General features: G+C 35.8%; 1 protein-coding gene across 2 annotated transcripts; it reads right to left on the bottom strand.

The window, feature by feature from the left end:
• Positions 1-420: 420 nt before the first annotated feature.
• On the bottom strand, positions 421-12,753 carry LOC101249311 (protein SIEL). Of its 2 annotated transcripts, none has more exons than XM_010327043.4 (10): positions 12,545-12,753; positions 11,974-12,027; positions 11,162-11,861; positions 9,533-9,610; positions 8,700-8,933; positions 8,392-8,583; positions 7,792-7,932; positions 3,263-3,352; positions 2,059-2,582; positions 421-1,807 (listed from the first exon to the last, which is right to left on the bottom strand). In XM_010327043.4, the coding sequence occupies exons 3-10, from the start codon at positions 11,798-11,800 to the stop codon at positions 898-900; spliced, it is 2,808 nt and encodes a 935-aa protein (XP_010325345.1). In that variant the 5' UTR covers positions 11,801-11,861; positions 11,974-12,027; positions 12,545-12,753; the 3' UTR covers positions 421-897. The 2 variants fall into 2 exon arrangements, with proteins under 2 accessions (XP_010325345.1, XP_010325343.1); XM_010327041.4 differs by having other exon boundaries at positions 11,963-12,027; positions 12,545-12,751.
• Positions 12,754-13,130: the final 377 nt, after the last annotated feature.

The following is a 13,130-nucleotide window of genomic DNA, read 5'->3' as shown; positions in this document are numbered from 1 at the left end:
TGTTCAATCATGTAGTGTGACGTTAATTTTAATACAATAGTAACATGAGTTGAGCTAAATGAATTGAGATGTAATTTGAATCTAACTCGACCTCAAAAATAGTGCATGAAGTAAAAATTGTTCAAGTTCAAATAAGCAAATCACTGATCCCTTCACCAATCAACATCATAATCTAAATTTTGGAATAATTTAATGATCCTATTCTAAATACAGAAGCAATTTTCTGTATTTATTGTTATACCAACGACAAGAAATATTTAAACTACAATTTTCAAAAGTGTTATAACACCTATGCTTTTGACATGTTAGACATCATAAGTTTTGAAAATCTTTCTTCTTTCTTAAACTATGTGGTAATCCAATTGGTTCACTTAAATTGAGATAGGATGGAGTGTAATTTAAGAGTATCAGGCACAAAGCTCACTAGCAAAAGTTCTATTGGACAAATATTGGAGCTGCACTATAATTTCTTGTTCTTTTTCCTTTACAAAACTCATCTCATAATCTATCCATTCTGAAAAAGCTACATACCAGTTTCAACTTCATGTATACACTATACAACATGGGATCCTTCAATAGCTAAAACTCTCAGAACAATGTACTCGATACCAAGATGATCAAAATGAATACCAGTTTAAGTTCTGCACTTCACTAAATTCCTTGGTAGTGCCTTGCTACTCCTACTCCAGATCTGCAACCTGCTAAAAATGAAACACTCATCGCTCTACTCGCTTAGAACTCTTGGTTCTATGGGTAGGTAGTCCATGGTCATCACTACTTCATAAGGAGAAAACTTTATAAATCCAGCAACTGATTGTACCAGTATTTGACAATGAGCACCATAATTTAGAAAACTATAGCCGTCTTTGGATCACACTTGATCAAACTGGAACACAATTACCTGACTTGAACGGAAAAATACACTGCTTTTTCTTCACAAAGATGAACAACTTCATGCTTAGGACCTCCGTAGCCCCTGAACAACTGATCACTGTCAGATATGCACTCTAGAACAATACAGATCTTCAATGAGAAACAGTTTGCCTTGGGGGTTTGGTAGAAAGGTGCAACAAATGTGAATTTCCTCACTTCATCGTCTCCTTCGATCTCATGCAAATCAAGGAAAACAAACTGAGTTAGTTTCTCTTCACACCTCATTTTTATCCATAACCTACTCTCGTTCGAGATGTTATTGAGTTTGATGTCTAAAGATAAACCAACAGGCAGCCCAGAGATGAAAGGAAGAGGATTTTGAAATTCATTGCCTTGACACTGCAGTTCAGCTTCCATATATTTGAGATTCCCTGACGAAACTACCATTCTTGGAGTGAAATGCTCTAGAGACTTCAGAAGGAGATATGGATTGTCCAAGATTGAACAACTAGAGGTGTCAATCTCACTCAACGACTTCTGAACTTCAACCACAAAATTGGATGATTCAGTGGATCCTTCTCCACAAATATGTTCAATACAAGACATGACAGACTGTAACTTCTTTAGAGTATTCGCACAGGCTTCCATATTACAAAGCGTCAGTATACTGTTTGCAATTATTAACTCTAAGATAAGAAAATTGTCCTTTTTGGTTAAACCTATTAACTTATATCTCATGTCCCTCAGGCATCTGTCCAGTTTTTTCAAAGAACACTCCAATTTCCCCCATTTATGGAAGTAAAACTCCTTGGAAAACACCAAGTGATGCCACAAGTGTCCAAGTTGTTCCAAGGCATCTATATATTGCAAAGCAAACACTAACTCACCCCTATGATTGTGATCTGATCTCGTTCCCAATTCTGCCTTCAAACTCCTGCATAAACCATACAGTTGAGTAACATTAGCAACAGACATAGTATTTGATAACTTGACAGGAATATACCTAAAATTTACAACTGACAACAAGCAAGATACGTCTGAAAAGATTTGCCAACCATTGCAGAAGAAGTAAACTATGTCTATAAACTATAATAGGATCCTGCAAGTACTCAAAACAATAAAATGAAAGAAAATAAATAACAGTTGTATTCAAGGGTGGTCATATTGCTACTAGAGAATTGCTACCTCAGTGTGCAAGTTACTTCATTGATCAATCCAAGTTTCAATGATGGCCAAATGTCTATTACCACCTGAAGGACGATATTCACACAATTTCTCTCTTTACAATGCTCAACCTGGAAGTCCAAAAGCGAGCTTTCCGCTTCCTTCAGTTGTAATTTCCTCCAAATGTCGTATTCAGAGATTTCACATCTTTGTGTCAATTGCACATCACCTTCCTCTGGATGCTCTTCCATTTTGTTGTTTTGATGAGGTAACAGACGATGCTCTTCCATTTTAAAAAACTCTGATGCAGAAACAAATGTGAATCTACTGCAACAAGAAAGATAAGCCAAAAATGTTCTCTGGTCAACTATATCTGCGAAACTGCGAGAGACTCTCCCTAATAGTGTGACTGCATAAGAGAAAATTCTTGGTGGAATGCTGCAAGTTTGCTGCTTCATTGATACTGGAGCAGAGGTGGCTAATACTAGATATGAAGCTTTCCTCACATTGTCATAACCCAACTTGCCTCCAGAAGAGGGCTCTATCTGTGCATATATTAGATGGTGACAGAAAAGACTTGTATAAGTGAAATTGACAAAATATAAAGAACAAGGAGATTAACATTGGGCATTTTCAAAATTTCACAACACCAGAAAGAAAGCCTAAATTTTGACTGGAAAAGCTATGCATGACAAAAACATCTAAGCTCTTCGATTTCCTTACATGTGCAGTTAAAATGTCTAAGATGCTGGCCTTTAAAATGACCTATTGCACATTTCTCACCACCCAAAATAAGTTGTTCACCTAGACACATGTATTGTGATATGATAGGGTCATGCATGAGACTCCTCCTACCAAAGAACCTTACTTACTTTTCACTTTTGTTAGTTACGTGTATCCTACATAGAAGATATAATGGAGTCAAATTAAATGAAATACTCACAAAGTGAAAGATATGAGCTGACAGCACAGGAAGATCCTATTATATAATCTAAACTGCTAAAGTAAACAAATATAAATGCTCATGTTCAACATGATTACTTATTTAAAAAGTCTGGCCAATTTGTTGAAAAGGCTAACATATAGAACTCATAACATCTTAAACGCATAAAGAAGCTCAGCATACTAATAAATGGAAATGTCCATAAAACCATCAAATGGGCTAATGTACTAGATGTTGAAAAAAAGAGGTAATGTACAGGACGATACAGGGATCAGTACTTACCAGTTGGGAAGCTTCATTAATCAGTCTGACTAAAAACTCTCCGTGGTTTTGACCAATCATGAATAAAGCAGAAAAAACTTCGGCTTCATCCTGAAAATGATTTTAAAATCTTAGAAAAAACAGCAAATTCATAAAAATAACTAGATAACAATTGTATCCTAGCTTTTCATATAAACTATCTTACTAAAAAATAAAAAGGAAATATCATAAATGAAATCCCCAAATTGGGATTTCAAAAAAAAATCTGCTTATCCTAAAAAAGTTATGCAGAAGTATAGAAGAAATGGTGTACATATCCCCTCCAAATAGAACCCTTTTTCCAAAGAGATACTGGAACTTCGTGAGGGTCCTTGTATTCCCCCAAACCAGTTTCAAGTGATATTATTACCCCATTTCTCAACCAACCCCAACTTTAACAAGGTGTAAATCACATATCAATCAATGATTGATCATATTCCCTTTTATTTATATTTTTTCTTATTTTCCATCTTTTTTTGAAGAAGTAAAGAGTTGTCATTTAAAAAGCATCAGGCAGATGTTATGTGAGCAAGAAGATACAAAAGTTAATTAGCTCTGCTCCATAACATAATAAAGTCTAAAATAAAACCAAGGAGCTAACGAAGTCCAAAAAATTGTCAACCACTATTTACAAGGGAACTGAGTACCAACTGGACAAATGAACTTGACATCTAGATATTACTGACTGAATTGAAGTTGAAATCCCATAAAGCAGCACTTGTGCTTCCTTTCATTCCGTACATACCAAAATTTTCTGCTGGAATCATTCGCCGGATCTTCTTGATGGATTTCTCAGCTCTCCAAAAAAGACTCAACGTGTGAATGCATCCTTGATAGAATGTAGAGTCACCCACTGTAGACCAGAAATTGAAAGAAGAAAGTTCTAGATATCCGTTGCAAATGAGCAATGTAAAAGCAGATGGTTGACACTCTAAATCATGGAGGCACATATAGCATCTGTTGACTAAGGCAATGTGTCTTCTATTGAGATTGTCCTGGGTTAGAGTTGCTTCACTAAAAGCAATTCAAGTGAAACAGGTGACCTTTGAAGGTGTTATCTTCCAGACATGCTTCCAAGGCCACTCAGAGGATCAACTCAATAGGAGATATTCTTGAAGAAGTCTATATGGTGGCTACTAATATGCATCCATGAACACCACAGGCTGTGGGTTCCAAACTTGGCATCAATTACAGTCCTATATATTGTTGTATCTTCATGAGCATATCTCCATAACAATTTCATTAGCATGCTCTTGTTGTGTAGTCTCAAATTTCTGATTCCAATGCCTCCTTGTGCTTTTGGCTTTGTGACCTTGATCCACTTTACCAATGAAAACTTGTGAGTCAGACTTTTAACCTCCGATAAGAAACCTTAGTTAGTCTAGCTGCTTCAACACTGAACTAGGCAGTGTACGGTGACATGAAGTATGTGGGGATGCTATTGAGGACATAGTTTTCTTACTATTTGACTGCACCCAAGATAACTTTTCATGTCAATTCCCCCTCCTCCTTCTGCTAATCTCTCTCGCTTAACCCCATATTATTTCTTCTTTTTTTTTTTTTTTGAAATTGGTAAGATTGTATTCTTCAGCATTAAAGGCATGCTGGTCACCACCAAAAAGTGTTAGTTACAAGCATCCTATCAAAACTACAATCTCGTCTGTATCTACTATACGCAACTGTTTACAAAAAAAATGTAAGGATACTATGGAATTGGATCTACTTTCAAAACATCTATCATTCCTTTCCTTCCAAACTGACCACCAATGTTGTGAAAGGCGCTCGCCTTTCGCCTTTGGCTATAAGGTGAGGCGAGGCGAGTCATCTTTCGCCTATTTGCCTCGAGGCGAGGATGAAAATGGCGACCTTATGGCACGCTTTGGCGACTTTCTGCGACAAGGCTGGTGCCGCCTTTTTATTTTTTTAACTTTTTAAGGTCTGATTTATAATTAAAAGCCATAATTAGGGTTTTTTGGGAACATTCCACATTTTCGATTGCCTCCTCTTCTCCTCAGTCGCAAACGCTTCGTGTTTGCCTCCTTTTTGCAAACACCGACTTAGTGACCTTCTTCTTCAACTGACTTCGCGACCATCTTCTTCAACTGACTTCGCGGCTACTGCTCCTTCGCCGCTTCGTGACTGCTGCCATGTATGTTTCTTCTTCTTCTCTTATTATTTTCTTCTTCACTACTTTACGCACTATTGTGCTCGGTTTTCAGTGTGGTAGGAAACAGGATTGTTCACTCACTCGGTGTTTTGTTCACTATTAGTTTTTAAATTTAAATATTTGTTAATATATGTTATTGCTATTAAGATTTTGGATATTTATATGCAATTAAAAATTTTAATTTTGGTATTAATTGGCGCCTTAATTCAAAAGGCGAGTGGCGAGCCTCGTGGCGAGGCAGGCCCTTGTCGCCTTTTGTCGCCTCTCGCCGTCCAAAACACTGCTGACCACCACATACACGATGGTATTAACCTCCACCATCTCCTCTGACTCTTGCTGCCTCCTCTCCTTACCCAGTTCTCTATCAACTCTGATGTATGTTCTGGCATTTTCAAATTCAGATTTGAAATGCCAAGGAATAAATTCCAGACTTGCTTGGTAAAGTTACAATGCAAGAAAAGGTGGTTGTTTGTTTCTCCTGTCAAATTGCATAAAAAGCATCTGAGAACCAGTTGTCTACCCTTCTTCTTCTTCTTCCTTGTTGTGCACCCACACCATCCCACAACCACCTTCCTTCACCCTTTTCTCCATCACTAAAACATCATAGCCATTCATTTGACCCCAACACTACCAACCGCCACCACTCCTGGCTCCTTCTCCATCATATCTCCTCCTCTTCTAAAAAATAAGATGAGTACTCTTCTGTTGAAAGGGTGTTGGCTTTGATTCTTTCAATTTGAAGAAGATATGGGGTACGACTCCTATAATTGTGAAATTTTGCGACAATTAGATGTGCTTCTTTAACTTTTAGGGATAGTATTTTGTATCTAAGTACTCTTTAGTATAGTTTTGATGTGTATCGTTCTTGGGATTGAATTTGTAATCAAGGAAATGATTTTACGAAGGGGTGTATTACTTGTGGTGGTTCCTATGGAATCTGTTTAAATTAGATTGAAGGTGAGAGATGGAGGAATGTGGCTATCTCTATTTTGAATGAATTTTAGTATATACATGTGAACTCACAAGAGGGGGTTGTAGTTATGAAGAATGGATGGAGTTGTGGTGGAGATGGTGCCATCGAAAGTGGTGGTGGTGCAGTAAATCCAGATTCATGAAGAAAAAGAAAAAGAAAGAAAACAAATAATACGGAAAAAAGTAAAAAACCACTATAAAGAAATCTTGCAAAGTTTAATCGTTTTCTCTTTGTTCCTCCCACTCAATATGTCAAGTGGCCAACTTGGATCATGCAAAATTATCTCCATGTTACCTATATGTCACCAACACAAGTTGGGAGTTAGCCACTGATGTTTGAGTCAAGGTATGTTGCCTAATTAAACCCTTTTGAGGTGCGGCCTTTCCCAAGACCCTGCGTAAATGTGAGATGCTTCATACACCAGGCAATCTTTTTTTACAGTGTTGGCCTTGGATGAATTTAAACGAGGAAACATGTCAATGAGGAATCATTTGGCCAACCCATACTCATATGGGATTGAGGCGTGATTGTTGCAACTATATGAAGCGGGCATCTAAAGGGAGAGGTAGTATTTGCAAAAGGTGGAAGAATATCAATAAGCTGTATTCCTGTTTTGACTTTCAAAATTTCATTTATTTGGAAGGTATATAAGAGTAATGTCTGTGAAATGAAGGAAATGATCTGCAATGACTGTTCAAGAAAAAGGAAAAACCTGGGATGACAAGACTATTGTAATAAAATCATTAAATTTGTAGAGAAGGTCACAGAAGAAAGAGAGGTTCAAGGTTGTATGAAATTGAGTTACCGCTCATGTGTCTTAGATTCAGAATCAGACAAGCTCCATTAAGTCTAGGATCGGCTACCTGCATAGAGACTTAGAGGGGATACAAAATTTGAAGCTTCTAAGTTCACACAACGAACTCAAGTTGATACTACAATAATAATTGTGTTCAGGTCAACTATTCATAGAAACTCAGTATATTTCTAAATATATATATATATATATATATAGGGTTCAGGCAAAGTTTGTAAGCTATTAGGTTTGCGTGAACCCGTAACCGACCCTCTAGATCCACCCCCCATAGATATTACTTGGGTGCTTTCCAAAATGCTGCTCCTAGCAAATGGAAAATCAAAACATGCTACCAAAAATTGGAAAATTCTGGCGGGAGTTAATTTAAAGAGTAAATGGGATTCTCTTCTTGTTTGAATTCCCAACAAGGAGAGAAGCAGAAAGAATAAAATGGGTTGCTATTCCTTTGAGAATTTTGAACTTCATATTGAATGGCAATCGCAATTGGCACCCTAACCATGATTTTGGATTTAACTGCTCAGTGAATAGCAATGTGAAACAATCTTTCTGCAACATACCTGAGGATACAATTCCAAATCTCTTATAAGTCCATCAACACACATTTTGAACATACCCAAGCTCGGCAGTTCTGTCAGTTTTAGTACCTTCCTGGCTCTACATCTTATCAAGCTGCAACTGTCTAGTAGAATCCCAAGAAACTGCAAGATAAAAAATAAAAGTTCAAGAGGAAATCTCAGTGGACTTTCCTTTCAAATGAGCAAAAGCAAATAGAATGTAACATATTTAGACACTACAATAGTCAATACTTTCCTTATAAGTAGAAGCAAATACAATATAACATATTTCTACACTACAGTAGTTAACATTCTCCTTATTAAGTAGCTATAGCAGTTGAATGAAAAAGAGAAAAGCATCAAATTCCCGGTCTCTGAAGGGGCACAGCAAAATGAAGAAAGGGATACATCAAAACTTAACCAGACTGCGAAGTGAATGATCAAGACGAGAAGAAATTTTAACCAGTTTATCCCAACAACAGTTAATAAGTTTGTACCATGTTGGATTAAGCTGGAAAACAAGCGCTACATGCAGCAATATAGCAAGATATGGTCCAGGTGTAAAATTTGAACGAGATAGCAAGATATAAATCAAAGATTTACCATGTGCAGATGTGGTTGTTGAACCTTCAAAAGGCGAAACATTGTCAAATGATGCAAAGTATCTAAAGCTTGCAATTTTACAGCCATTGAATCATCATTAAGTATGCCCATCAACAAGTTCACAACCATATTAGAAAAATCAGCAGAATGGATTGCTAAAGATTGCAAAGCTCCACAAGCAGATACTCTTACCTTCAATTAAACAAAAGGGAGTTATAATGGCATATTCCTTATTGAAAAGTTTCTTAAATTAGAGAAAGAGAAATAATAATTGACTCTCAGAACTTGTCAAACGAAGAAATTGTTACCACATCAAATTCATCCTCCAGTCCATGTAGAAAAGCAAGAACAGCGCTCGCTGCTGGTATCCTGAACAATGTCTCAGAGTACTGGCCAGGAAAATTCATTTCTTTTGTTATAGATGAAGCTTTCTTAGATAGTGTTTGTAAGAGAATATATTCAGAAACAGTTTCAATCTTCCCAATGGCCTTAAAAGCTTCAACCCTGACCTTGACACTCATATCTCTCACCATTGAACATAGCTGCAAGCATATCATGTAGAATGAAAAAGGTCAGTCAAAAAGATATCTTGCATTATAGTTTATATGGCCATTGCACGAAAACAAAATCAAAAAATTATTTTTAACATCTTATTCTAAAGCATTTGAAGCATTTACCAGGTATAATTGAAACAAATTCTAAAAATGAGAAGGGAGAGAGAGAGAGAGAGTACACACTGGCTAATTCAGTTTCAAACAATTATGATTCACGAGATGTTCATGCCAAGACACAGACACCTCATGGCAACATTGTTGTTAAATTAATATGAGAAGTATCTCCAATGGTTTCTTCTGATCTCCCCTCCAGAACCTAATTCAGCAAATGCAAATGCAAATGACTCATTATGAATATTAAGTCTATAAAATTTTGTAGATTGTTCTACAGCAGCCCGATTTGGGTGCCATCTACCTCTACAAACATCAAAAATAATCATTAATTTTACTTCTTGTTTTCCTTCTTTTCTTCCATGTAGGTAAATACCATATACCCATTTTCAAGTGCAGGAAAGCAAGGGTGAGATATTAACAGAGATGACTTCCATGTGAAACCCAATTAGGCAGATGAGGAGAAGAAGAAAAACCTGCAGAAATAATGCATCAGACCAGTCCCCTTTACTTTCTTGTTTAGATGCCACAATCAACTGCCCGCATGCACTAACCTGGATAAGCAACAGGAGTAAAATGAATGTCATTGACTATAAATGTCCTCTAAGCAGGAAAATCAAAATCTTTGATCTATAATTTTCCTATAGCAGATAAAATTTAATGCAGCATTTTGTACGATTAAGCGTCCACAAAAATGAACCGGTTGGACAGCAACTCTGTGTTCTTAAAACAACTTCAACATTTATTTCAGCAAGAAACCTGTATGGGTTGTTTGGTTGCACTAGTAATATATTAATTTACATAATATCTTGAATGAGGGAGAAGAAAAAGTTATCACACAACCACTTTAAAAACTCTTTTTTTTGTCCAACTAGATTCTAGAGAGGAGATCTAATCTCCACACGAAATCCAGCATTATTAATGCAATGTTCGATTTGCTACTTTTGTTTTTTCTCCGAAATCATACTTGCATAAGTCATGTACGAATATATATATCTTTTATCCGGCACAGAATATGGAATAGGAATGCAGGTATTTGTAATAGGGGTGTACGGATTAAAAAATATTTAACTTTTATTTTGCCTTAAAACAAAACACATTTAAATTATAAAATATGAAATTGCAATATATCAAATTAAGCCTCCAAAAAAAGAAGATATGTACATTATATCCTTTGCATTAGTAATCACTGCATTGCAATCGCTACATTACTAATCCTTGTATACCCAGTGTCTAAACCAAACAACCTCTTAGAGCATGAGGAGCTTTTCCCAATTTCTCCAGCCACAGAATAAAAAAGGAAATTTTAATTCAAGAGACACCCGTCTCGCCCCAACCATCCCCCAATACTAAAGGAAGAACCTTACACCAAAAAATCAACCTTCAACGTAAAAAGTTACCAATTTCAAAAAAAAAAATCAAACTTCAACGTATTAATTGCAGAATATTAAAATAGTATAATTCATACCATTTACTTACACTATATGCTAACAGGTTTTCATCAGTGCAAAACCCACAAAAATCTTTGGTCAAAGAAATTTTATAAATCAGAGTTAAGTTGTCAAAAACTTACAACTTAACCCTCTCAACTTATTTCTAGCACAAAAGAACCAGTACTTGACAACACTTATTTTTTTCTAGTTCCTAGACACAACCAAAATTCAGAAACGCAACTAAATTAACCCAAGAAGAATATATAGTTAAGTTCCACTGAAAATGGCCAAGAACAATTCATATTCAATCACAAAATAACCTCTTTCTAGTTAAATCCTCATCATACTTTATAAAATATAAAATAGAAAGAAAACAATAGCCTCATCATAACCTAAAGTAATAAGAACAATTACATTTTTTTTATCAGGTTAGTGGCACTTACAAACAACTACTACTACTATTATGCCGCTATCGAAACTTACTTGGTTCTGTCATATAAGTCTTCAATATCCATTTCGCTCCATTTACACGTGTTTCATGCCAATAGTAAACAATTTGGATTCTTTAACACTATAGGTTCTCTATACCTTTCCTACTGACATACGAATAATACATACATTTCAAGTGGTAACATGTAAACATAGGACTTATTTAGCACTTGGAAATCTTACCGCATGAACTGCAGAACATCGTACCAAGTCCTCAGAATCAAACAGAAGCTCAACAGCTCGAAAATAGCAACCTTTTATGAGACTTTCATCTTCCACAATAATGCACTCACACAAATCAGCTAATCCACTCAAAGCAACATTTCGAATACACGGATAGGGGTCCTTTGTAAATCCTAGCAGAACCGTAAGCAAAACCGACGGCCGTATGTCAAATTTACTCACATTTAAAAGTAACCAATGACGAACAGAAACACAAGGACGAAAAACAAGAGAGAGGAATGTTGATTCATCATTAACGTTACTATCTGAGATGGAGAGACATGTGAGGGCATCAACAAGTAATCTTGTGGAGGTTGAAGGGAGGAGAGAGAATTCACGGATGGCAGAGATGAGGTTATGGTGGAGATGTGGACAGCGATGTAAAAGAAGAGAAAAGAGGCGGAGAATGTGATGGTGGATAAAACGATGCGAATTAGACTTAGGGTTCGGGTATTTCAGAGAGGTGATTAAGACTTTGGCAATGGATGAAAGTGTGGAGTCAGAGGTGGAAGGGTTAGAGATGAGAGAGAGAGCTTGTAAGTTAGCTTGAGGATTGTTGTTATCGTTGGTCTCCAAATTAATCCGAAGAAGGTGTTCCATAGGCCAATGGGCGGTGATCCGTCGCCAGCGAGGCTCCTTTTTATTGACTAGCAACTCCAAGCTATAGATTAGAAAGAGGAAAAGAAGAAGAAAAGGTAGAGATTAAAATAACAGGGGCCAAAAAATGAAACAAAGTTTTTAAAAAATAATGAAAGTTCTTGCCAATGATCAACCAATATTCTTTAGTAAAGTCTTCACCGGTTTCTACCCTTGTTCATTTGCTTTACCTACAATACCATCAAAATATCATTATCTATCAGATTTGATTACATAACATTTAAATAGAAAAAATAAGTTATATCGGTAGTTCTTAAAGTAGAGTTTGATTCGATCAAGTTAATACTAATTCAAGCTAAAAGATAAGAATAGAGTTAGTGATTAACTGAGCAAAGAAAATACACTTCCTTCTTAATATTTCAAACCCAGTTAGCAAATTACCGGATAGTTCTAAATACTTCTACATCAATAAGACAGAAAATTTCTTCATAACTTCAGTTCAGATGCATATAGCACTAACAATTAGCTATTCAATATTCACTCCAAAAGCTTAAATCGTCCTTCCTCAAAGCAGTAAGATAGGATTGTGCCAGCTCTTTGTGATTTCAAACACAAATATTATAATCTTACATAAATGTTAACGATTCTCTAAACAAAACTGAAGACAAATACTTCCCTCTCTTACTCAATAAACGCAAGAAAGAGAAAATTGAAAGCACCATATTTTTAAAAAAAAGAGAACATTACCAGAGAAGGGAAAAGGAAGGAGCAGCGAACAGATTCCAACGACAGCCTGTTGGTTCAGTTGGAAAGAAAGCCCACGCCGGATAGTTTGCCGGAGGGTTTGGTGGTCGATGCCGGAGGAAGTTTTAGGGTACAGTGTTAATTTGGGGATTAATTGTAAGAAAAACTATATATCACTTCATGTACTGAATAGTTGTCTAAATTTGTATATACATGTAATAATTGGGCGGGTGTTTAAATTATAAAAAATTGATTTTACACGTAATTAAAAAAAATAATCAAAAAAACTTTTAATCTTTGGTATGTGCGTGAGAATAATAAAATTTGAAAAAAACTTTATTTCATATTTAGTTTAGGATATTAATTAATTTTGAAATAGTTTATCTCATTATTTATATTAAAATGACGGGATTAATATCTCATAAAAAAAGTGGATTAAATAAACTCACGGAGTACTTCAAGTCATAAAAAATTTTTGTTTATCCCATCCCACATACCAAATAACTCCTAAGAATTTTAGGCAAATTGAAGTAGATCTTTCGAATATAACCTCTCTACCGAGATAAGAATAAAGTTTGTATATAATTTA

The sequence above is a fragment of the Solanum lycopersicum genome, chromosome 1 (assembly GCF_036512215.1).
Source record: "Solanum lycopersicum chromosome 1, SLM_r2.1".
In the NCBI taxonomy this organism is placed as follows: Eukaryota; Viridiplantae; Streptophyta; class Magnoliopsida; order Solanales; family Solanaceae; genus Solanum; species Solanum lycopersicum.
The sequence above is the reverse complement of the archived record's forward strand: the minus strand, read 5'-3'. Positions and strand labels throughout refer to the sequence as shown.

What these genes read in the sequence shown, in the direction of transcription:
- LOC101249311 (XM_010327043.4), bottom strand. Translation starts at nt 11,800, where the DNA reads ATGGAACACCTTCTTCGGATTAATTTGGAGACCAACGATAACAACAAT. An exon ending in CTGATGCATTATTTCTGCAG is followed by an intron (nt 8,934 to 9,532) that starts GTTTTTCTTCTT and finishes ATATGCTTGCAG; the next exon opens with CTATGTTCAATGGTGAGAGA. An exon ending in AACAACCACATCTGCACATG is followed by an intron (nt 7,933 to 8,391) that starts GTAAATCTTTGA and finishes TTTATCTTGCAG; the next exon opens with TTTCTTGGGATTCTACTAGA.